Source organism: Meleagris gallopavo, chromosome 5 (genome assembly GCF_905368555.1).
Source record: "Meleagris gallopavo chromosome 5, MGAL_WU_HG_1.1, whole genome shotgun sequence".
Classification (NCBI taxonomy): domain Eukaryota; kingdom Metazoa; phylum Chordata; class Aves; order Galliformes; family Phasianidae; genus Meleagris; species Meleagris gallopavo.
In genome coordinates this window covers 5680157-5705629 of record NC_139408.1, presented here as the reverse complement: position 1 = coordinate 5705629, position 25473 = coordinate 5680157, and the positions used below count along the sequence as shown (strand labels likewise).

The following is a 25473-nucleotide window of genomic DNA, read 5'->3' as shown; positions in this document are numbered from 1 at the left end:
GGCTGGATGTGGCTCTGGGCAGCCTGGTCTGGTGGTTGGCAAGCCTGCACATAGCAGGGGGGTTGAAACTATATTGTGGTCCTTTTCAACCCAGGCCATTCTATGATTCTATGAATATAGCTCATATAAGTTCTTTTTGTCTTCTAAAACTTTTCCACTTCTAAGATCTTTGAAAATGTTCTGTGCTATAAGATGCAATGTCCTGGAGTATCACTTTGTGATCCAAAGTGAATGACTGTGCAGAGAACAATTCTAAGGAATTTTCCCTAGCTCCTGTATAATCCTGGCTTGCATGGTAAGAAAATGTATTGAGAGTTGTCAACAAATCTCCAAAGGGATAAAATCTGTTTCAGTGTTACAGTGGTAGAGCTGGGTTTGAAATTACAGCTGAAGGGAGGTGTTGCAAAAATGGCACAGGGAAATGAGACATTTCTGAGCTCTGAGTACCCTCTGCTGGAGAAAAGTACAAGTAAAAAGTAGCCATTTTGTCTGTTTAGAACTGAATACCATCACAGATTTCATCAAGCTTTCTTTGGGATATCTGAAAGCAAGCAAAATAACTTTGATACATGGCTAATTAGATTGCACATGCAATGCTGGGTTTAGTTTTGAAGGTATTCAAGATATCTGATGATCTGGTCTCTTTGCATCTAGGATAACAGTCAAATACCGAAGATCTGTTTTCACAGGATTTGCCTTGGAGATGTTGCATCTTCAGCTCTTTTGCTCTGAAGGAGCTTCTTATTCCTTCAGAAAGGTCCACCAATTTTATCTTGATTTAAGGGATTTTTCAAACCTCACCTTTCCCTCTTCAAACAACTTTGATAACATACTCTGTTCTCAAATTTGAAAACAGGTTATTCTAACATGGGTTCTCCCTGAAGCCCCTTGAGATGAAAGTCTTGGAAGGCTCAAACAAAAGAGCATCAAGTAGTTGCACTCTAACAAAGCTCTCACAATAGCACACAGCACCTAACGGAGGTTAAATATGGCACAGAGAGGTTGCTGTGATGGACGGCAGAGATTCCACTTCTGATTCTCACCTTGCCATTGTGGAAATCCTGATAAACACTTGTGTGATAAGTGGAATAGATGTAATTTAAGAGATCATGTTTTGCTTGGTGATGGGCTTGATACCTTCATGCATGCATTTTATACTTTACTGTAGGATAAGTATGTAAAATTGGGCGATCTTGTATGGAGTCAGGGTGATGGTGATGGGTCTTGATCCTTACAGGTCCTTTCCAACAATTCTTGTAGTTGCCTCATATTTGAGATATAAAACACAGAAAGGAACAAGCTTGGAACACACTCAGGACTTTGTTCCCTGAAACTGCTGGATTTTACTATAATCTCAGCTTTCACTTAAAGAGAGGCAAGCATTTAGCCCTCATTCCTTTTGGTTTGTGTCACAAGAACAGATTGAAACTGCTGTGGGGAGCTGAAACATTGCATTGCCAGGGGTACCCAAAAAGTGAGGTTTTCTGTGACAACAAGGCGGATCTAGTGGCTAGCTGTACATCTCGAGGAAGCCATCAAAGAAAACAATATAATTATTTTCAAGTTTCCTGTCAAAACGGAAGGAACGGCCAGTCTTTTATCAAAGCCCCAACAGCAAAGCCGAGCAGGGAGAGCAGTAAGAATACTACAGCTCCCATGGCGCAGCAGAGCGGGCTCAGGGCGTCGACCAATCAGACGGCGCGCGGTAAGCCAGGTGGCTAATGAGAGAGAGGCTGGCGGCCGTTGCAGGTTTGAATTTTTCCGGGGCTGCAGCGGCGCTGCCGTTGTGACGCGGGTTCGCGCTGTCGCCTCGGAGCCGGGACCGAGGCGCTCCGGTGCGGGAATTGGGTAACGAAAGCCGGGTTTGTGCGATTTTAGGTTAGGTGTCCTGTCAGATTAACGTTTTATCGCTTTTTGTAATTTGAAACAGGGCTTAAAGATGTCACAGAACGGCGACGATGAGTGGGAGCTGAGCAAGGAGAACGTGCAGCCGCTGCGGCAGGGCCGGGTCATGACCACGCTGCAAGAGGCCCTGGCTCAGCAGGACACCTCCAGACACACTGCTGCTCAGATCAGAAAACAGTGAGCCCTACTTTGGCTTTTCTCCCTTATTTCCCTGCGTTCTCAGCAGCTTTTCTGTACCTTGTCTACCTGTACTAACTTTCCTGGTGCTTGAGAAATGAACTGAATTTATAGCCTTCCTTACACTGAGCACCTACACTGCTGTGGGTGCTGCACGGCATGAGTGACTGTTTTTAAGTTAGTAATGGGTGGTTTAAACATCAGACTTTGGAGAGGTTCTGTTGTGCTTTTACATGTGATCAATAAGAAAAATACTTAATGCTCATAAGAAGGGAGTGTTTCTTTGTTTCTTTCTTTGTGCAATAATCAGTTGAAGCAGCAGGCCCCCAGCACAAGGAAGGTGTGCACCTTATAGAATGAGTCCAGCAGAGGCCACAAAGATGCTCAGAGTGCTGGAGCACCTCTCCTATGAATGATAGAATCATAGAATGGCCTGGGTTGAAAAGGAACACAATGATCATCTAGTTTCAAAGCCCTGCTATGTGCAGGGTTGCCAGCCACCAGACCAGGCTGCCCAGAACCGCATCCAGCCTGGCCTTGAATGCCTCCAGGGATAGGGCATGCACAACCTCCTTGGGCAACCTGTTTCAGTGTGTCACCACCCTTTCAGTGAAAAACTTCCTCGTAATATCTAAGCATCCCCTCTCTCACTTTAAAACCACGTGCTGAGGGAGTTAGGCTTGTTCAGCCTGGAGAAGGCTGTGAGGAGTCTTCTTTGTGGCCTTCCAGTTTTTCACGTGGGTAGAAGATGATAGAACAATGGGGAATGATTTTAAACTAAGAGAGAAGATTTAGGTATACGTTGAGGGAAATTTCACAGTGAGAGTGCGGTGAGGTGCTGGCAGAGGCTGCCCAGAGAGACATCTCCTGTCCATGGAGGTGTTCAAGGCTAGGTTGGATGGGGCCCTGGGCACCTGATCTGATTTAGTGGTTGGCAAACCTGCTGGCAACAGAGGGGTTAAAACTTTGTGATCTTTAAGGCCCCTTCCAACTGAAGCCATTCTATGATTTCTCAGGGGATAAATGTTTCCTACTATTGTGACAGCATATAGAGATCTATGCCCTCCCTAGCTTGCAGAGACTCTTAATTGGGCAAAGTCACTTTGGGTTTGGTTACAGTACTTATTATGCATACAGTTTTCTGCAGTTATATATGATTATATAACTTAAAGGGGGTATCTTGTAACCTGTTCAGTTATATTTCTGTAGTCTCATCTTCTAATACATGTTCCCTAGGAATCCAAGTTAACTTTGTGAGGAGACTGCATAAATGTGTGTGTACTGCGCTGAACAATCTCGATGACTCTGTTTGTCTAAATATCAAATAGAAATGTATGCTATTTTAGCTTTTTTTTATTATGGACTGATAAAATGATGTGAGTGAGATGAATGATCTTTGTTTACAGAATAGAAAGCATTCATAGTTACACACACCTGTCGTATAGTTAATATGTGTATTTTTTTTCCTAGAGAATTTGAATCAGAAATCAGATTTTACTCTGGAGATGATCCACTGGATGTCTGGGACAGGTAAGCTTCCTTCTGTTTTCAAAGAAATAACGGAATGATTAGAACTGTGCCACTGAAATGTTAGACACCCTTGTAAAAGCTTAGAAAAATGTTATTGTAATTTAATAATAATCTCGTTAACAGAGAAAATTGTTTTAAAATACGTTATAACCTGCAGTATCTGTTTCAATACTATTCCTAAGCTTTACTTTACTCTCGTTGTGTACTGTAATAGAAACCATGCATCTTACTCCAAACAGAATTCCTATGAACATATTCCATCCCTAGGTACATCAAGTGGACTGAGCAAACCTTCCCCCAGGGTGGAAAGGAGAGCAATCTCTCTGCAGTATTGGAAAGGGCGGTGAAAGCTCTCAACAAGCAGCAGAGATACTACCAAGATCCTCGCTATCTAAGTCTCTGGCTCAAATTTGTGAGTGTTTTGTGAAAATCTCGAGTGTTGGTTTTTGTTTTTTTTTTTTTTTCTTGGTATTTGTCATTTGCATAACTTTTTTCTTTAACCTACCAAGTAAAAGTACAACTAGTGTAATATTAGAAGTTGTCTCTGGAACCTTAATGCTTATTCTGGAATTCTATTTCAAACTTTCATTAGTATCTCCAGATGTTTCTCAGGATCATTCTGTTTGTATGGTGACATACTCTGTAAAATTTTTTGTTTTGTTTTGCAAACAAGCTGGTTTGAGTGAGTGAAGCTTGATTCTGTATATATTCTGGGATTCAAAGATATCTTTTAGGTATTGTATCTGCCCTTCCAGTCATTTTAACTTGTAACTGTATTGTATCCTCATCTAAGTCTCAAGAAAATCCTGTGTGCTCTGGTCTTGCACTGTTTCTTCATTGATATATTTCTTGTTGCTGTTCTTGCTTTCTTAAAGGAACTTGTCTCCCTTCTTTAGCTAGTCCCTAGACTGCTAATATATATATTGTACTTCTGGAAAAGTAACTATTTTCAGGAATGCCAAAATGACATATTTCTATCACTGGAAAAAACCACTTACTTGGAATGTGTAAGCTAAAATTAAGGGGTAAGTAATACTGACATTCACAAGTGTTGTCAGAGGTGTTCCTCAGTTGTTTTCTCCTGGTGACTTGCTTTCTTTCTGTGCACTGTGACATGATACAATAGTATGTCTTGACTTAACAACTGCTGCTGGAAGTCTTGTACTGAAATAAAAGCAATGTTGCAGAGGTATCAGAAAGCAGACATTGACACTCTTTGACATACTTGGGTTATTTCAGGGAAATTGCTGTAATGAACCCTTGGATCTGTACAGTTATCTGCATAGTCAGGAAATTGGTACAACATTGGCACAACTTTATATTACATGGGCAGAAGAACTTGAGGCTAGAGGAAGTTTTAAGAAAGCAGATACAATCTTCCAGGAAGGCCTTAATCGCAGGGCAGAGCCTTTGGATAAACTCCAGTCTCATCACAGGTAAGCTTCCAGCTGAAGAGAAGAGCTTGAAGTAGTTTTGCATATCTTAATGGATACTTGGTACAGTGAAATTTTTACTGATTTCTCTGATATTCTCAGGCAGTTTCAGACCCGTGTTTCTCGGCAAACACTACTGGGGCTTGAGGAAGCTGCTGATGAAAAAGATACGGGTCTTCTGGGAACTGAAGAACCTCAGAGGAGCACATTGGCAGATCTAAAAGGCAGGGGGAAGAAAAAAGTGAGAGCTCCAATTAGTCGTGTAGGAGATGCACTTAAAGGTAGGTTCAGTTGCTGAAACAATGTATTACTGGAATTTGCACCTAAGTGATAGGTTAAAGACTAATTTGCATAAATCTTTTCCCTTACAGCCACAAACCAAAACAGAAGTTTCCAGACTCCTCAGCAGCTTTCAAATAATGTGGGTTTTGCTGTGTTTGATGAAAATTCTGCTTCAGCTTCTGGACCTGAGATTCCCATACTTACTCCACAGCATTGGACAGAACCGCCAGCTCCAAGGGCCAAGGAGAATGAAATAAGCGCAGGGCCTTGGAACTCTGGGAGGGTAAGGAGACTCAAAATAGAGCCTGGCAAAAAGAGGAAGATGTATGTAAGCCAATGTCTTTATCCAATCCCTGAGACAAAGATTGTGTTCTTTCACACTTCACTGGGATTTATTTTACAGGCAGCTGTAGAACTTTCTAATTTCTTCCTGAAGACTCTCTGGCCCCTGTAGTCAAGCTTAACAAGCTGATCTTGCTAGAACAGGTTTTGAAAACTAAAGTTTTCCTAAGTCAAATTATAATACTTGCTTACCAGAAACATTGCCAGAGTAGGCCTGCCAAATTTTTTGAAGGGCAGGAAAGCACTATAAGAAAAAGGGAAAAGCTGAGCATAAGTTCTGAGCAAGAATTAAATTGACATCATACAGTGCAACCCAAATACAAATCAAAGAAAGAACTCATTGCCTAACTTCTGAAAATAATACATGTATAGCACTCTGCAAGTCTGTTTTAGAGTGCTAGTGATGAAAACGGAAGATTGAACATTAAAGGAATTGAATTGTAGCAACTGAATATTTATCCTGACAGTACAGAGATTTGTCAGGAGATGAAAAAAGGGATGACAGAAGGTTTGTTCCAATGGTTTAAACTCATGCATAAAAAGACGTAAAAAGGTGCTATGACAGGTGTTTATTCTTCTTGAGAGATGGTCCAACATGCTCTCTGAAAGAAATTAATCCTATTAAATCAAATTCTGTTTCATAGGTCTTTAGATAACTTCAAGTGTGCTCCTGCTCTCTGTAGATTAGGCAGGAAGAATGGGAAGTTATCAGATGATAAAATGTGTGTAAGGCTTATCAGCACAGAAGTGTTTAAGAATGAAGCTTAGGAACAAAAATTAGAGAAGGAAGCAAAAGGGGTGAAATCCATGGAAAGTCCAGGAAGAATTGCTGTCAGGCAAAAAAGCAATTTTATTAAGTGAATTGAGAAGTTTATGGTAAATCATGGGTTTAATTTAGCTGAGAAAAATGAGGAAGAAGAGTTATTAATGTAAAATTTCTTTTATCATTTGCCTTGTTTCAGGCTGCTTTATGTTTATTCTGATCCCCCCAAGTGCTTTTAGAGCCTTTAGAGTTTTTCTCTGTTCTCACTTTAATAGTTTAACTAAGCTGGAACTAGCTGAGTAGACAGTGTTGTCAGGGCATGCAGGGAGGCAAGAAGGAAGGCTAAGGCTCATCTGAAATTAAATCTGGTGAGGGAGGTGAAGGACAAGAAGAAAGGCTTCTTTAAGTATATCAGTAGCAAAAGGAAGACTAGGGGAAATGTGGATCTGCTGCTGAATGAGATGGGTGCCCTGGTAATGGAGTACACTGAAAAGGTGGAGTTACTGAACACCTTTGCTGCAGTCTTTACTGCTAATAACTAACCTTGGGAATCCCAGACCCTTGAGATAAGAAAGGAAGGCTGGGGAAAGGAAGACTTCCCCTTGGTCAAGGAGGTCAGAGATTGTCTTGGCAAACTCAATGCACACAAATCCATGGACCCTGAGTACAGAAATGATTGCCAAGCATCTCTCTATCATCTTTGAAAGGTCATGGAGAATGGGAGAGGTACCTGAAGATTGACTGGGGGGGGGTGGCCAATGTCACTTCATCCTTCAGAAATTGCAAGGAGGAGGATTCTGGCAGGACCAGTCAGCCTCACCTCCATCCCTGGGAAGGTAATGGAGCAACTTGTTCTGGTTGTCATCTCCAAGCAATTAGAAGAAAAGAAGGTTATCAGGAACACTTGATATGGAATCCATCAAGGGGAAATTATGCTTGACCAGTCTGGTAGCCTTCTACGATGTTGTGACCAGCTGAGTTGATGAGGGGAGATCAGCAGATATTAAGTAAATTGGCTTTGGCAAGGATTTTGACATAATATCCTCATGGGTAAGCTTAAGAAGCATGGGACAGATGAGTGGGTGGAGAGGTAGATTGAGAACTGGCAAACTTGTATAGCTCAGAGGTTGTGGGATCTTATCAATGGTTATAAATATCTAAAGCACAGGAATCAAGTGGATGAGCCCAAGCTCTTCTCAGTGTTGCCCAGTGGCAGATGAAGGGGCAGTGAGTACAAACTGGAACATAGGAAGCTCTGTGCAAACGTGAGGAAAACATCCTTACTTTGGGTGTGATAGACCACCTGTGGAGATACTCAAAACCTGCCTGGATGCTTTCCTATGTAATGTATTGGAGGAAACTTCCTTTAGAAAGGGAGTTGGACTGGAGGATCTCCAGGGGACCCTTCTACCCCTATGATTTAGTGATTGTTTAAATCCTCTTCAGTGAAATGTTGTTCATTTTGTCTTGTATTAAAATGAAAGAATAATCTTTGGTGACTGCTTTGAGGCATTAAAAGCTGCACAAGGGAAAGAGGTTTTGACAGAGTCAGAATGAATAAGTAAACTGCTGTGTGGGAAAGAGAAGCCAAATTTGAAATATCCCTACAATGTAACACTGTGTCTGAGGACCTAGGAATATTTCAGATAGGCAGATGTATGTGAGTAGAATGTTACAAGACTCAATGCCATCTGTATTCTCTTTAAATAACAGGCTCTAAAAGTAGTCAAGGGATTTCTGTGGTGTAGGAATGGTCTCAGAAGAAAACTGAGAAATCTGGAGATTCTTAGTGGGCAGCAGAGGGAGAGAATGTTATGATTGAGACAGCTTTGGTTGAAAAATGAGGTCAATGGCACTTCTGGAAAACAAACAAGGAGCAAATGAATACTTCTTTTGACTGGCACACTCGGAATAACAGAGCCTAGGTCCTTACAAGGATGTGCAGGAGGGGTGCATCTTTTTTTTTTTTTTTTTTTTTTTAATGCTAGTACCCAGCCAGCTGATTATGTTATGCTGTAACTGTTTATGTATCACAACAGTGGATATGTTGTAAATATGCATCTTGAGGGAGGTTAAACATTTTGTAACACAGCTGACAAATGAGTCAAAAGCTGGGAAAAAAGGGGATTCTGTTATTAAGAGAAAGTAGAGTCTGAAAATGAATCTTTAGGCTGCTAATGTCTACTTCTCTGTTCTCAGCGTCCTCGCAACAGTGCAAATTCTGGTGTAGCAGTGCCCTGTCCAGTACCCAATTTCACCCCATATGTGGAAGAGTCAGCTCAGCAGCAAGTCATGTGAGTGTTCAGTTTGAAATGAGAAATGCGCAGAAACTATCAAAGCTGCTTTGTGCTACTCTGAGTCTTTGTCAAATAAACAAGCTTCTAGCTCTAAGGGAATTAAGGTTTCAACCTAGAAGCTCTTAATATTTCAGCTTGATGGCAAAGGCTTCAGTGAAAGGTGCATCAGGACATGAGAAATATTTGACTGTTCATTATGTAGGAGCTAATATTACATTTATACATGCTAAAGAGTTAGTTTAATTCAGTGCACTGACAGAATACCACAGTTACCTGTCTCAGGATGCTCTTCTCAGTGAAAGCAGCTCCAAATTGACACAGGCTTATTGTTGCCACTTTCCTCTGTTTAGGGGACTCTGTGCTCCATCTATCTGGAGTTTTATTTTGAAACTAGCTATCAAAGTTTCCATGACAACATTGTTGCGTAGGTTGTGGAGGAGTACGCTTTGCCTGAAATTACCTTCTTGTTCACACAGTGCTCACTGAAATGCTGGTCAATCCCAGGAGATGGGGTTGCTCTATTTTCTTATAGCAGAGGAAAATACTTTATTTTGCAAAGCTGCTTACCTTTCTTCTGCTGCCTAATGATGGCCATAAAAGCATATTTTGTTCTGTAAAAAGAGACGAGTAGAAAAGAATGTTTGATGTTATGTACTGCTTCCTTGGTTTTGAAGTATATAAAATCTAAGAATGTTGAAAGGTGTCTATCAGCATAGATCTTTCCTGTGGATTTTGCATGTGGGCTGCAGAGTAGCTCTGACCAAGGGCATAGCATAACTTAAGGGCATACCGTGTCTTAAGAAAGCTTAAACAGAATATTTTCCAACCAGTAAGACTATTTTGGTGACGTTGCTGGCTTCTAGGAGAGAGAATTAGATTTCTTGACATACTGAGCTCTCTTAGATAAATACTTATTAACAGAAGGTAGCATATGTATATATACGAAATATAGATACTTTTTTTTTTTTAAGGAAGTATTTCCAGACATGTTCTTTAGATCATTTTCTCTTATCATCATTTACTGAAGAAAAGATAATTGCTGGAGACATCTGGATTATTAACTGCAAGTTTGTACAAATTGATCCCTCTCCTGAAAATTAGCAAGTAGCACTTCCAGAAAAAAATGGCAGTATAAGGAAGTGAATGTTATTGGCTCCTTCCACTACATAGACTCTAATTTTTGTAACAAGAAATTTTTTTTTGTCATTTGGTATGCAGAGCATTCTCACTGAGAATTTGCTGCTTATCTTTTCTTAATTATTTTATCTTAATCTAAAATGATAAGCTCAATTAAACTCAAGACATTTCAAGTCCTGCTGTTTCTTTGAGCATGTGTGTATGTGTGTGTGTATATATATATATTATATATTTTTTTTTTTTCTTTTTCAGTCAGGTAAACTGTTTAGTAGGATGATTAGGGACTTGTATATGTGGTCACATGAATTGATGGAGCGAAAGTAAAAACATCAATCCAGAATGCACAGTGATTCAGAGTAACATGAGAATTTCATTTGCTCTTGAGTGGCACTTAACAACGCTTCTTTTTTTTCCTTGATTACACCACTCTGACTTATATTCCTTTCTATGTGTATCATTCCACTTTCCTCGTTTGTCTCTCAAAAGAATGTCTTTAGATTTGTGCAGCTGGATTCTGAAACCAGCTATTTTCTCACCTGTACTGTCTCTACTGTGTTTCAGTGAAGCATGTATAAACCAAGCAATAACTGCTTGTTTTGTTTTGTTTTTCTTCAGGACTCCCTGCAAGATTGAACCCAGCATAAACCATGTTTTAAGTGCTCGCAAGCCTGAGAAGGAAGAGGATCCTCTACGACGGGTGCAGAATCACCATCAGGATACCCAGGAGAAGAAAGAGGTAGTGATGTATTGTAAAGACAAAGTTTATGCTGGAGTGGAAGAATTCTCTTTTGAAGAGATTCGAGCTGAAGCCTACAGAAAAAAAGCAAAACAGAAAGCTGAAGGTATGCTTCAAAATGGAAGGACTTCATCTTTCTGAGATGAAATCATAAAACTGCACTTACTTTTTGTCACTGTACGACAGTATCAATTATTGCAGCTGCTTTTTTCTTCTGTAGTAATTATTTAGCTAGTCTGAAGTATACTGAAAGTAATGTAACTAACATATAACTCAGGAACTGGGAAAAGCAGACCAGAAGTTTAGCTTCTTTTTAAAGAATTCAGGCTTTAGCCTGAACGTGAAATATATGTTGTGCCTTACAAGCTTTTCTTCCTTAGAGGAGATACAGACCATAGCACAGAAAAAGGAAGAAATACGAAAGAAAATTGAGGAACTGGAGAGGAAATTAAAGGAGAAAGAAAACCACAAACAGCAACAATTACATGAGCAGGTATTGTCCTCCTCATTTAGCTGCATTTCTACAAATACTGTTTCAAAATACCAGAGGAGCAGTATTTTTTTTTTTCTTGGTTAATATGTTTTCCTGTTTGTGAAAGGATATTTCAATCTGTTGTACACATACACCAAGTGTCACACAGCAAATGAACATTCAGATAAATGTTTAAATGCCCTTTCAGAATAGGGCTGTAAATCAAAGGCTTCAGGTCTTGTAGTCTACCTAGACAGTGCTTTTTAAGCAGAGTGGGTTGTGATGAGGACAGCTAGGTAGATAAAGCAAAATAAAGAATGCAGTCACTGTTCCCTGTGACAGGAAGATGTCTAGCTGTTTCCAGGAAAGCAAAGTTTCATCATGTCAAACAGTCACTTGGGAAGTCAGATGCTGCAACTCTGTCTCCCCCTCCCCCATTATCCTTCTTTCTCCCAGCTTTTCTTGCTGAGTACAACATCAAATAGAAAAGAATGTTGCTTTAAGTTTGGATCAGCTGTTCCAGCTGTGTCCTTTCCCAGCTTGCTTTGCCCCTGGCAGGGCAGCATGAGAAACAGACCTTGATGCTGTGTAAGCACTGTTCAGCAAGAACTAAAACTAGCATGTTATCAATTCAATGAAATCAAACAAAAATACCCACCACCCACACCAAGCTGTTGGCAGCAGTTCTTAAATGCCATTTTTTTCTAGTTGCAAATAGCAAGTAAAAGTTTATTACTTTAAAAGTTTTCCTTTACTTAATTATGTCCATTGGGCTAATAAGATATCTCCTCTCACAGTTTCCCTCCCTCTCCCCACCACAGTTCTTCTAATACCTTTGGAATAAATGTTTTTAAATGATGAAATGCAGAATATTCTGTATTTGATCTAAGCTGTGTAAGTACTTGCATGTGTTGTTAACAGTTGCAGTATAACTAAAATCTCCTGTTAAAAAAAAAAAAAAAAAAAATCATAGGGTTGCGAGGAGTAAAATCTATTCATTTTAACTATACTAAGCAGTGGAAGCTTTCTTATACCAGCAAATTAAGTACAAATAAAAGCATCCAAAAATAATTATTAGTCTGTCAGTGCTCTAATAACCCATCTGGGTTTATTATAGCATTCTTAGAATATTGTTGCATGGTTTATCATTACATCATTGTAGAATCAAAAATATAGTTTTGTTTCTACAGCCAACAGAGGTAACAAAGCCTTCACCATCTTTGGGACTGCAAGAACATACTTTATCCAGTGTGACAGAACTTGGGATGAAACAGCCTCACTTGCAAAGGTAATGTGAGGGTTTTCTTTGCCAGCAATGAGAATTTGAGGATACAACTCATTGTAAGTAATGTAGAGCACTGTTTCCCCAGAAAGAATGGAGGTATCCTTTAGGCATCTGCCTGTAGCCAGAATCTGAAATGAAGTTCTGTGAAGATAGGTTTGTTTGTCTGAAAATAAACTTCATTTTTTAAGAGTAGCATAGGTCATCTTTGATTTTGTTTTGTGAGTGTGTAAAATACAAAAATAAATGTATATTTTGTTCACAGTGAATGCTGCCTCTCAGAAGATATTCAGCCGCATAAACCGTCTTGTTCTGAGGGTAAGGATTTAAATGTCTACTAAGAATTAGAAGACTGTGTTGAAGAGAAAGCGTTCTTTGACATGAATAGCAAAATTTTAGCAAGCTAAAAACAATAGCCTATGTGAGTTAGGATGAAAATAAGAATGTGCTAGAGGCTAGTACCTTTAAGCATATCTAAACGATAGACCCAGCACATAAGGGCTTGAGAACTTTCATTATTTCAGAGGACTTTAAAGCATGAGAGCATTTTTCTCTTTTAATAGCTGAAGAACTTTCTTTTTACTTGTGTATGCAGTCTTTTTTGCAGGAGTTTAAAACTCATGTTAAGATTGATACTATCTTTAGTTAAAAACTCACGTTAAGATTGATACTATCTTTAGTTATTTCCTCTGTGCATTTCATAGAAGGAAACAATTAGAAATTCTATTTGATTTTGTTGGGAAGGATGAGTGCTGAAAAATTCACTTTTGGCTGGAATTGATTCCTGTTGCTGTTGACAGAAGTTATCAAGTCTCTTGATTCGTGCCCAGATATGGAAGGAGGAAGTGTATTTTCTGACTCTGAGGATGAACAGGAAGATTGGAAAGATAAAGCCAACCTTGGAAAAAACGGTAAAAATTCTTAGGCATATTCTAGGAAAAAAAACAAAGCTGGCTAGAATGGTGGTAAAAGGGGAGTTCTTTAACATGACAAAACCAAACCTTTTATTAAAAAGTTTCTTTAAATATCAGCTTTGTAAACTCTTGCTGGGACTAGTATTTTTAAGATTGTCTTAAACCTTTTAAGTTGCATTTCATAGAATCATAGAATGGCTTGGGTTGGGAGGGACCTCAAAGATCATGAAGCTCCAACCCTCTGCCATAGGCAGGACCACCAACCTTCACATTTAATTAGGCCAGGCTGCCCAAGGACCCATCCAGCCTGGCCTTGAACGTCTCCAGGGATGGAGCATCCACAACCTCTCTGGGCAGCCTGTTCCAGCACCTCACACTTTCTCTCTGAAGAACTTCCTCCTGACATCCAACCTAAATCTTCGTCCTTCAGCTTAAAACCATTTCCCCATGTCCCTTTCAAGAGTTGGCTCCCCTCCTGTTAATACTGTTAGTCCTGTTAGTACTGTATACTGGGTATTTGATACACAGTTGTAGAAAAAGGAGTTGATATAATAAAAGCTCTGGGTTTTTTTTTTCCTTACAGATGCAGTGTTCCTTCCCCCACCAGATCCTGCTATGTTTTTCTCTATATTTGATGAATCATCTACTTCAGCAAACCAAAATATAAGGTAGAATTATTCATGACATAGATTTTAGAGGGAGGAAGGGAGGAAAAACAGAAGTATCAAACTACTTTTTCTAACACCTGACTTACAGGCTCTTACTTATATGGTTGTGGGCTTTTTTATTTGTATTTTTTTTTCTTTTTCTGATATTTGTGATGCCTGTAATGAAAGGACATTGTCCTGCTGTTCCTCTTAGGTTTGGAACTATTCAGAATGTTTTATAAGCTTGCTTTATTCTGGAGAGCATATATTATGATTTATTGGTAATTATGGAGTAGAAAGTTGTAGGTTGAAATATTCAATAGATAAAACTCTTGAGAAGAGCCTGTAGCAGTAGCTTCCAACCTTGAACAAATATTTAATGCCATATAACTCTTAGTCGTTCTACAGATCGTGCCCAGAAAACTGCTCGGCGCCCTCTTGCTGTTCGCAAACCTTCAGATTCTATCACTGCGAAAGAAAACATACCACCAGAAGCCTGTGTAAGGAAACAGCTTACACTATGGTAGACAGTGTAAATGGGAATAGGACATTCTACTGCTGAACTGAGTGAAACCGGCTGGATTAATATGAGATAAGCAAGGATCCTAAGTCGCTCTCTAACATGGCGATGCATGAATTGGGTGATGTTCATAGAAGTGTAGAATCGTTTTAAAATTACACAGGGAAATTCATGTTTATATTAGGCCTTCAGGTGACTGTTAAGATAGTGGTAAGGAATCTTCCTAAATTTTAAGCAACAGATTAATGGCCAGGACTCTTCACTCCAAAATTTTAAGAAGCTTGTATGTTTGAGTACGACTTCTAAACACTGTCTCTGACTCATCCATTTTCTTGCTACTCATCCACACAAACATCTCAGATTTTGTCACTTGGAGAGCTCCATATTTGACTCTTCTAAACCTCTGTACTTGCTTCTTAAGCTGTTGTGATTCCCTTTCTTTATATGTGAGTTTTGCAGATTTGTAAAGCTTTCAGAGGCAGAAGTTACTGTCTTGCTAAGGATTTAACTACTGCATGCTGCAGTAGATCTTTAGACTGGTTCTGGAAATCTCACTTTAAAGAGTAAGAGGATTTTGCAGACAGTTGCAATATGAAATATGAAGTAGAGTTAAGTAATCAATGGTAAGCTTCGTGTTAAATTTGGTTCTAGAGTCAGTCTGGATGTCTGCTGAGTTTAGTTTTCACATGTGTGCCTTTCCATGCCCAATATTTTAGTCAGCACTTAAATAATAAGCTTGTAATTGAACTGAGAGGCACTTCTGGGTGTTAGAAAGCAAGTAGCCTTTAAAAGTATGCGGCATCTCTGCAACGCTTCAGAATGTAATACTGCTGCACTTTCTAGTTGGGGGGAAAAACACATGCAAGTAGATTACAGTTAGGTTTCAATAACTTGATTGGAATAAATTATGTAAATGGATTATGCAAAGACTGTGTCAGAGTCAAGTTGGAAGGTGATGGGGTGGAAGACGGGAAGAAAAATTCTTTTCATATTGATGAGGTGAGAGATAACTGTGGGTCTGGAATGACTAGAAGAGTCAGCAGGAGGGGGTTGAGGACAGTGAAGAAATAACACGGTATATGGGAGGTACTTACACTAGTTTAAAACCCCAGTGAATAAATTCTTATACTTGTAGATAAGCTTAAAAAAGAGTAGATATGACTTAGTATGACATATTTAGTATTTGCTTTTATGACATACGTCATGGGTTCCTTTTTTCCTGGAAGGAAGTTATGTTTGAAGCACATCTTGGCAGAACTTTGGAATTTCCCAATGGAAAGAGAGGAGGAGTGGAAGACAGCTTTTCAGTTTTAAATTAGAAATGTGTGTATAATTTAACATAAAACCTACAGGCTTTTCAATCTTTTTCTACCTGTTTCAGGATGAGCTGCATGGAATTGAGCCTTTGGCTGAAGATGCAATTGTGACAGGCTCCTACAAGCACAAAAGCCTTTGTGCCAACCCAGAAGACACGTGTGACTTTGTTAGGGCTGCCCATCTGGCCTCAACTCCCTTTCATGGGGTGGTAGCTCAGAGAATCCCAGCTCCTGCTTATTCACAGAGTGTTCTAAAGGAAGACTGTCCAGAACCCAAGAGTGCACCTCTGAATGAGAAAACACCAGTTTGTGAGGGAACATACAGTGAAGCTCTCTGTGTAAATAAATTGAGGTAATTAATAGCACAGCATTGTAAGCTGTTTTTCCTGTGTCTTGTTGGTTGTGGTTTTACTACTGTTTTTGAAGAATTATTTTGTTATACAGTGAACATTATTTCCCTAGGTCATAGTCCATTTTGCATTGAGCAATTTTAGGAGGTAACAGCAAACTCGTTTAGCTTCCCAGCACTGCTGTTGAAGGACTTAACTCTATGCTTTTTCTACCAATTAATTTGTGAAGAGTTTCTTAAATATATTCTGTCTTCGCAACCAGAGATTAAAAGATGACTAATTGGTTCCTTTTGTACTTGTTAGTTTCATTAGTCATTTTAGTATATAGAAATGGATTGGGTGAATATATCTGAGATTTCCTCTACAAAGAAAGAAAGATGGGAAGAAAAAATTGCTAAATAACCTGCTGTTTCTTCCCCCTGTAAAGAAGAGAGCACCTGTTGTATGGTATCTCCTTAGTTCACAACTGACTTTGATGTGCTAGTTGTTAGTATGTAAACGTATACCAAGCTGAACGTGTTTGTTTACTTGGCAAGTTTTCTGGAAGCCATGCTGATTATAATTAGGAGGGAAGAGCAAGAATGATTCTTCGTTAGCTAAGGGAGGAATAAAGATTAAGTGCATCTTCTATTGTAGTAGTCATATTTAATGGAAGAGTCATTTGTGGACAGATTCTGAATATAAGCTGATGGAAGCAGACATGAAGTTCCAACATAGCTGTTCGTTTTCCAATAAGGCTAGGAAAGGACTTTTTTCTACAAGAAGTCTGGGAATGCACAGTATACTTTCAGTAGGCTACAGTGAACTAGACCCTGCATTTTTTAAATGTCTGAGTAGTTGATGTCTTTGTTTACAGCCCAATAATGGAAGCAAGCCTGGAGGATACTCGTTTGTCAGGTTCTTCCGTCTCTTCAGGATCTTCTCTTTCCTCTGTTACACAAATATCCACAATTAAATACCTGCACATCCCTGAGAATCTGGAACTTGCTCATAGCTTGCCTGCTGAACTAATTGCTGATTCTGGAGGTACCAGAAAATTTTGACTACAAGAAAATGTGAAACTAAGACCTTTGTTTCTTGTTACAGATCTTTGTTAAAGCTTAGAATAGGAATGGTCAGAGCCTTCAAGACCTAGCCAGTATAATTAAGCTTGTATTGTTTTCAGAGTGTTTAATCTGCTTTGTCTTTTGATTTCAATTTATGACATTTTAATTAAAACGATGTATTTGAAAGTTCTCAGTGTATCTACTTTTGGGAACAATGTTATTGTGTGGCTATAGACCAGGTGATGCAAGAAGTCTGTTGTACTGCTCACATCTCGTAACGAATTATGCTCAGAACCTGGAATCAGAGTAAAAAATAAGAATGCTCAACATAGGATCATGGTTGAAATCTGTTAACTGCACTGTGGCTATTACTAGTTTATAGTGTTTGAGAAAGGAAGTTGGCAGAAGCCTTTCATGGTCTTGTTTTGCTCTGCCTGATGTTGAAGGCCAACACTTCTCAGGCTGCCTTGGCTTTGTATAGGTGAACTCATCTATTGAATGACATCTTTTGTTCTGTCATGCAGGAAAAACAAACTCAGAGCTGCATGTAGTTTTCTTGAAGGTTTTCTGGGAAGTGTAAACCATTAAATTCTTGTTGCAGAGAGCACCAGATTTGGAGTCCAACTTTTTCCTAAATAAAAACCATGCTGATTCAAAGAAGTTAATTACAATCAAACCCTTCATTTAAAAATCACGAACTGATTGTCTGCTCCAGATACAGATTTTAGAAAAGGACTGTTAATTCAGAAAATAATGGATTTGGATTGTACCGTGGCTGCACAGATGAACCTCATCTAATTCATAGCTTTCTTTCTCACAAAAGATGTCTTACCCTATGTTAATGGTAGTGTTGCTGAAACCTCATAATGAGGTACTATATAAGGTAGTTTCAAAGATAAGTGTTATGTTCATTTTGTAGAATAAGAAACTATTGGGAACAGATTACTATACTTGCAAATGGAAAGCCAGTATCCAGGTAGATTTTTTTTTTTTTTTTTTTCCCTCAACAGATACAAGCTTTTCAGAGTCTCAGTACTCCTATTGAGCTGATCTGTTTTTATTGTCTTTCCAGGTGATGGTACAACTCAGTTCTTGTGGAATGCTGAACAGCGTAAAAAGCTTCTAGATCCCATGCCAGAGTCATTGACTGCTTCTCCACATTTTCATTTGGAGACTGGTTCTCTGCCTGTCATTGAGTTTGAGAAAGACATTGAGCTAGGTAGGTATTCCAGACACTGGGGAGTGTGAGGGACCTCATTTATCTTGTAATTGGTTTGAAATGCACTTTTTATTCAACCACAGTTTCATGTGGTGAAGATGGGGAATGGTTGGACATATACTTGCTGTGACAGCTCACAAATGTAAAATTTCATAACAGGAAATGAAACTTACTGTATCAAACGGGAATATTGGACCAATGAAGAATACAAAATGCTTTTTGCCATTCCAGTTAACTTTCTTCAATTAGATGCAAAGGGATTTGCAATAAAGGTAAGACAGATAACACTTTTGTGCATGAAGTGTGAAATGTTAAATTCATAGCATGAGATATATGATATATATAAACTTCATCATGATTTCAAGAATACCACACTTAAGATTTGCCATACCTTGTGTCCTCTTTCTAATTACTGATACAGATTAAAGGTTTCTGACTGTGGAAAACATGTTCCTTGATAAAGCCGTGTTTAAAAAAGGAAAAGAAAAATATGAACAACTTTTGCTTTAATCCTAAAATAAATGTTCTTATGTATCCTCTTGTAGGTGTATTCTCAGCCTGTTCCTTGGGATTTTTATATCATGCTTCAACTACAGGAGCGTTTGAATGCTGACTTTGACCAAAGCTTCAGTGAAAACTGTAGCTGTTTCTTGTACCAAGATGGCTGTGCTATTTTGCACAGGAATATAAATCGCTTCACGCTTGGGGTCAGTACAGATGAAGTACAACTGTAGAAAGCTATGAACACTTCCATAGGTACCGTTAGTGAGTTTCAGACACTGCTGACCGAATAAAAACATTTCTGCAATCTAGATCTTCTATTTTGTTTTACCTACATACAAATTAAGATTGTCTATACTAGTTTTAGTTAGAGCTGTTTTCTCATTTGTAGATCATGTGCTGCTTTGGAAAAAAGCAGTTCTTCATTTTTTCTTTCTTCATAAGTGATAAACAACCTGAGCCAAGAACTACATAACTTTTGCATTTAACACTATTTATTGTTTAGCTTGGCTTCTTTTAATGAACTCCAGTCTTCCAGTCTGCTATTGAAAGGTCATAGCACTTTAGTGCCTTGTTCAAGGATTTACATTTTAAATAAAGTCTAGTAAGTTCACTTTGGATTGTTGCATTTAAATTAAATAGGTTATAAATAAAATTATAATTTCAGCCTTCAGTTCAATTTCCTCCCCCTGAGCTTTTTGTCCTCTTCTGAGTGATAGTGTCTTCTACGAGCTCATGGTTATTTAATTCTGTCTATACTGTTCACGGGCAAAATCTGGTTTTACTGAATTTAGGGTTGGACCATTATCTCTGTACAGATGAGTAGGATGGGTTGGGGGGTGGAAAGGTGAGCTATAAATATTTAACTTAATCTGAGATAGAATGGCAAATAAATGCATGTTTATTCCCTGTTTTCAGGATGTTATTTTTGGCTGCAAGTCCATTAAAGAGGAAGTTATTCTACTAGTTGTTTATAATCTTCTGGGTGTGGTAGAGAAGCTCCACAAAGCAGAGATTGTCCATGGAGATCTGAGGCCAGAAATATTCTTTCTGGGAGACAGGTTAGGTTATGTGTATGAATCAACCTTTCTTTCACTGTCTGCCTCCTTCCAAGAAATGGTGTATAATGATGCTGTAAAATGTATATGATACTAAATAAAATGTTTTTGCCAGTGTTCCCAAATTTCTGCTTTACCAACATACCAGACAGCTAACTGAATGTGGTAAATAACTTGGTCCTGCATATCAGTAAAACAAGAAATTAGAAGAAGACAGAGAACAGGTGATCTGTTTATATTAGTGGCTTGGCAATACACTGCCATCTATACAAGTACTTTCCCTCCCACCCTTTCAGTTTGTGCTCACTGGTGTGTAGACTAGGAGAGGTTTAATGAAGTATTCTAATACTTGAGTCTTTCTCATGTAAAAGTATTTTGAATTCCTGAACGAGAGGGAAAAGTGCTAGAAACAAGGTTATTTTCTTGTTCCACTATGTTTCAGATAACTGTGGTGAATATAAAAGCTGCAACATCTGTAACCCATTAGTATTTGTTATTGCATACTCTGGAGATACTGGTATCAGCTTCAGACTGGCAGCTGCTTTCCCTTTCACATTAAGTTTGTTCAGAAGTAGTTCTTAAGCTAACCATGAGAGGGGAGCATTGACATAGCTAAGACTCACATATACTACATTTGGGGTTTTTTTTCCTGTTTTTTTTCTGTTGTTTTTTTTTTTTTTTAAAGTTGGATTTCTTCATGCCTGATTTGCTTTCTTTCTCAGGATCTGCGATCCATTTGCTAATAATGAGATGACAAGAGCTCTGAAGATAGTGGATTTCTCTCACAGTTTGGATTTAAGATTGCAGTCTCGAGTAAGCTTACTCAGCAGCTTTCCAATATCTCAGACCTCTCATGGACAGAAGCTTCTGGCAAAAAGTTGCCTTCCTTATCAGGTAAATATATCTAGCAGGGTATCTTAGTGTCTGTGTTTCCTTTTCAAAGTCTTTGCTTAAGTTGTATTTAAAAAAACTTATGGGAAACTCAAATACTGAATAAAGAGAATTTATCTGATTTATTTTTGGCGTTAACTGAAGGGACTTAGCAGCATTGTTCTGGAGTTGTTGAGTGTCTGTGACTGCTCTATCTATTTAAGAGTGTAGAGTTAAACCAGAATTCTACTTTTGAAGTTGTACTGCTTAACCCCTGAAGATTCTGATGCAAAGACCAATTCATAATTAAATGTGTAAAAGCACAATATTAGAAATCTGCAGTGGACTGCAGAAATCAAATAAAATTGAACTTTGTTGTTATTGCAGGCAGACTTGGTTGGCGTTGCAGATATAGCCCATTTGATGCTGTTTGGTGAGCATGTCCAGGTCTATCAGGAGAACTCCATTTGGAAAATCAGCCAAAATGTATCCAAGTAAGTCTGTTTTCAGAGAAGGCTGCTGTTAAGGAATGCACTTCTTTTAATTTTCTTCATTTTCTTTACAGTTGTAAAAAGTTTAGAACACAGATTTTAGTGCATTTGCTAAAAATATAAGTTCTGTGAGGGCTTAATTTTTGAAACTTGCACACTGCATGAGTCTGGAGTAGCCTTAGTGCTATGCAGGTGATAGTTTTAAGCTGAATAAGGGCTGTACTGGCCAGTTACAATGCTGATCATTTGTTTTGCTTGCCTTTCAGATATGACTGTCTTAGTATCTCTTCTGACTTGACAGATCAAGCTTTGGAAGTGTGGGTAGTGAGGGGAAAAAAAAATTACATGAGCATTTTGCTTTAGAAATGGTGATTTAGATTTTCTGCATTCTTGAATCGAGGCTCGGTTGAATGGCTAAAACACTAAGATACTGCTTTTCATTCTACAACAGTTGCAGAAGCAGTATTAGTCTTATAAATGTGCAGGAAGGAAAACCAATTAAGGCAACCACTCTTTTGGAAGTGATGGTTTTTGTCCTCAGTTATTAATTAATACTGCTCCCTTTTAGGTGCATGTTATGGCTACAAAAGTGTCTTCATACACCCTTTATTTATTCTTACAGAAAATGCTTATTTATTTCACTAGTTATATCCTATAGAATTTTTCAGCCTTACCATTTCCTTTGGATTTTCCAGAGCTCTGCTCATAGCAGAAATTTCCTGAGAACGGTCTGCATTCAGGATCATGGTATATTAGCTATAGTCAGTTTAGATGTTCTTCTGTAACCATTTCTTCAAGAAAATCTACTACAGATTTGGGATTTGTCCAGTTCCCTAGCAACCTGCATTACTTACGCTTCTTAGTTTGTTGTAGTCAACTATTAGGGGGAAAAAAAATCTAATCTTAAGCTTTGTGCAGGGATATAAAAGCTCTCCCCTCTTTACTCTGTGTATCTGTTTTTTTTTTTTTTTTTTTTACACACAGTGATACCAGTAGTTATAAAGCTATAGCAAGCTTCTGCTGAATATTGACTATACATTCCGTGCATATCCTGTAGCTAGGGATATTGTATGCACTAGGCACAAAAATCACCAAGAGTAATTCATCTCTGTGGTTATGAATATCAATGATTTATAGGTTGGCAGTAAACCTGCATTTTATAATGCTTTAGTTTCAGAAACACTGGGGGGAAAAACACAGCAGCTAAACTATTGATGGAAACTGGCTTTTGTTCTCTACTATTTTTGGGTAAATCTGACATGTCCTGAGAAATAGGATTCCCATACATTCATTTCTCTCAGGACACGATCCTTTTTTTTTTTTTTTTTTTTTTTTTTTTTTTCTTTTTATGTGATATTTTGTTGGGATGGTAGGATACAATTCTGGTAAGTGTTGTTTTTTATATCTTATATTCTTTCTTGGATTTTTTTCATACGACAAGAGATAAAATTGAGCTACAGCAGGTGAAGCCAAACAAGGCCTGAGCTAAGAAAGGGTGTTAGGGACTCATCTGGGTATGGATATTGAGGAAAAATTGCAATAACTCTAGTAACTGAACTGGATGATGTGAGTAGTGCGTGTAGAAATAGTGTGGAAGGGTTGACCTGACCATTATGGGGAGTTTAGAAAGGAGGGGTCAGCTGTAAACGACTTTGAGTCAAAGCTGTAGACACTGGATTGAAAGAAAAGAGGTTTTGGGTAGCGGTGGGGTTGAGTAGAAAGGGCACTGAGAGCTGTGAGAGGTTAGAGGAATTTTGAGGAAAGAAGCTTGGGCATATGTTTTTAATGCTGAACCCAGCTTGTAATGGTTCATCTTTTACTTAGATATATTAATTTATGAATTCTTATTTTGAAGTTGTGAATAGAAATAAAGAATTTAACCTTTCCGTTGTGGCGGTGGTGGGTTGTGTTTTTTTTTTTTTTTTTTTTCTTGATATGGAAAAACTTAAGCACTTATACAAACCCGTTGGACTGAACTGATGTATCAACAACATAAAGGGGCAGTTTATTATGCAGGAATAAGCAATCTGCACAGAATCTTTTGTTTGGCAGACTCTGTATTCACACTTAGATCTTTTGGTGTGTCTGGTTCTTATTAGCAGCTGATGACTTTTCCTCCACTCAATTTAAAACTTTCAGTAAGTTCTCAAGTAATCTTTGGCAAGTTAGTTTGCTGCTGCAGGGTGTCTTCATCAACCAGAACTGCCTGTGCAGTGAAAGTCCTTTGCTCTGAGAGGAGTTAGTTGATGGATATTCATTAATGCTGTGTTTTATCCTTGCAAGTCAAGAATTGTAAAACAAGGTGCAAAAATAGCCTTCGAGGGCTAATGGCACTCAAAGCTGGACCTCTTCTCCTTCAGAAGCTGACAGAATGAATACAAATTGCTTAATTTAGGTATTAAACATTTCTGGGAAGGTAGAATCTGAAGGTAAATTCTGATCAAGTTCTTTTTGTTCTTAAGTATTAATATAAGGTTGACTTAATTTCTCTTTTAGAGGAGTGAAGTTTTAACATGTTACTGTTATTAGAGGATGAGTACGGAGATATTTTGGTTCCAACAGTGTTGTTTTTTTTTGTTGTTTGTTTGTTTTCCTTTGTTTTTTTTTTTTTTTTTTTTAGTTTTTCTACTTTCACCACATTACTTTAGGGAACTTCATCTGTGCAGGCTGATAACAGTTATCATAAAGAAGCTGTGTTTGAAGTTCTAGACTATCTTTATCACTCAGTTCCTTAGACATCCCTACCAACACATAACATCCTCTGCTATGTCTTGCTGTGAAGGAAATGGCCTTGTGCCTTTTGGGTTCTGTATGACTGCATTATCTTAAAAAATGTAAGAGTTATCAGTGTAATAGTTCAAGCCAGATTCTCTGAGACTATGTCTGCTGTTCTATGAATCACTTGCACAAAGCAGAGGCTGATAATTTCTTCAGAAGCCAGTGTAACTCCTGGCTTAAAGTCACAAGCTGCACAGTCTGTGGTCTTTAGTGCGACACTGAAAGACAAAACAATAGCTCTCATACCAGTTCTCTCAGCATTTTGTGAGTCGCTTTGCCTTTTTATTCAAGCTGTAAGTCTGTATCTGTGAAACAGAGGATTTATTAATTGTCTTTGAAATACTATCTGTATGAGAACTCTGGAAGAAAGAGGGGTGAAATAAGGGAGTTAAATCTGACTCTAAGCCACACATCAGGTACACTAGGAGAAGTAACTGTAAAAAAGTTTTTGATAGAGCTGTGAAACTGTGTCTGGTTACTATGGGGAAAGAGAAAGGAACCCAAACAAACTTAACTATATTGTTAGTTTTTATATTATTTTCATGTGAGTGAAAATATTGTTTTAGACTTGGTCTTCCCAGGGTGTTTAAGGCTGAATTTAAATGGAAGTATTGACTAACATGTCATGTGTGCGTACTTGTTTCACTGAAAGTTGCTTGGTTTATTTTAGGACTGTTGGCTGTGATTTCTGGGGTAAATTTTTCCAGCAAATTCTGAATGCAGATGGTAAGTCCACAGTGCTTCTGCTGAAAGAGTTGAGAGAGGAAATAAGTGACATGTTTGACAGCTGTTTCCAAGAACATCTTTGTGAATCCTTAGCAGCGCTGGGAGATGCTTTGTGCCTGGAGAAGTTCTGATTTCACAGAAGACTAATCTGTTTTGTATTATAGAGAGGAATTTGTTGTTATCATCTTATTTTTTTCAAATGTAAGCATGAGCAGTGATTGTAGCCATTTCTACAGTACTTCACACAGGACTCACTAAAGAGTATCACATCAGTGCCTAGATATCCTGAAACTGTTACGTGAACTAGTCTGTGCACAATTAGTGTGCCAGGGAAAACAGATTGTCCTAACTGTCCCCCTACCCTTTTTGCATAGCTCCTTAAAAATGTTTTATAGCCTTGTTCATGCTTCATTCCCAAAAGTTCTTGGTCCTACATTTAGATTGTCTATAGTACTGTTTTTAATAATTGTTTCCTTAATAAAGTTGTATCTTTATAGCAACTCTGTCTCTTAAGTGTTCCTGTCAGATTATTCAAAAGGTTTGATTTACTATCCACTTTTGCCTTGCTGGGAATTGTCTTCAACTACTAGGTGTGAAAGTATCTCACTTAGCGGCAGCTTTCATAACAGGCAGAATTTCCTGGACACTTGAACACAACTTGAATGTTTCTACTTAAAATAT

General features: G+C 38.4%; 1 protein-coding gene across 3 annotated transcripts; it reads left to right on the top strand.

The window, feature by feature from the left end:
- Positions 1-1688: 1688 nt before the first annotated feature.
- Positions 1689-25292, top strand: BUB1B (BUB1 mitotic checkpoint serine/threonine kinase B). Of its 3 annotated transcripts, none has more exons than XM_085223975.1 (24): positions 1689-1705; positions 1931-2082; positions 3553-3612; positions 3880-4024; positions 4852-5048; positions 5148-5326; positions 5417-5610; positions 8632-8726; positions 10482-10708; positions 10983-11095; positions 12265-12362; positions 12622-12674; positions 13157-13267; positions 13854-13938; positions 14315-14417; positions 15819-16105; positions 16960-17129; positions 18222-18368; positions 18528-18640; positions 18914-19075; positions 19788-19930; positions 20650-20821; positions 21185-21291; positions 24737-25292. In XM_085223975.1, the coding sequence occupies exons 2-24, from the start codon at positions 1940-1942 to the stop codon at positions 24921-24923; spliced, it is 3291 nt and encodes a 1096-aa protein (XP_085080101.1). In that variant the 5' UTR covers positions 1689-1705; positions 1931-1939; the 3' UTR covers positions 24924-25292. The 3 variants fall into 3 exon arrangements, with proteins under 3 accessions (XP_085080101.1, XP_085080100.1, XP_010709144.3); XM_085223974.1 differs by lacking the exon at positions 1689-1705 and adding an exon at positions 1724-1835; XM_010710842.4 differs by lacking the exon at positions 1689-1705 and adding an exon at positions 1739-1848.
- The last annotated feature ends 181 nt before the right edge of the window (positions 25293-25473 follow it).

Coding starts and splice junctions, on each gene's coding strand:
- BUB1B (XM_085223975.1), top strand. CDS start 1,940: ATGTCACAGAACGGCGACGATGAGTGGGAGCTGAGCAAGGAGAACGTG. Junction 12,363..12,621: donor AAACAGCCTCACTTGCAAAG/GTAATGTGAGGG, acceptor TTTTGTTCACAG/TGAATGCTGCCTCTCAGAAG. Junction 16,106..16,959: donor CTCTGTGTAAATAAATTGAG/GTAATTAATAGC, acceptor CTTTGTTTACAG/CCCAATAATGGAAGCAAGCC.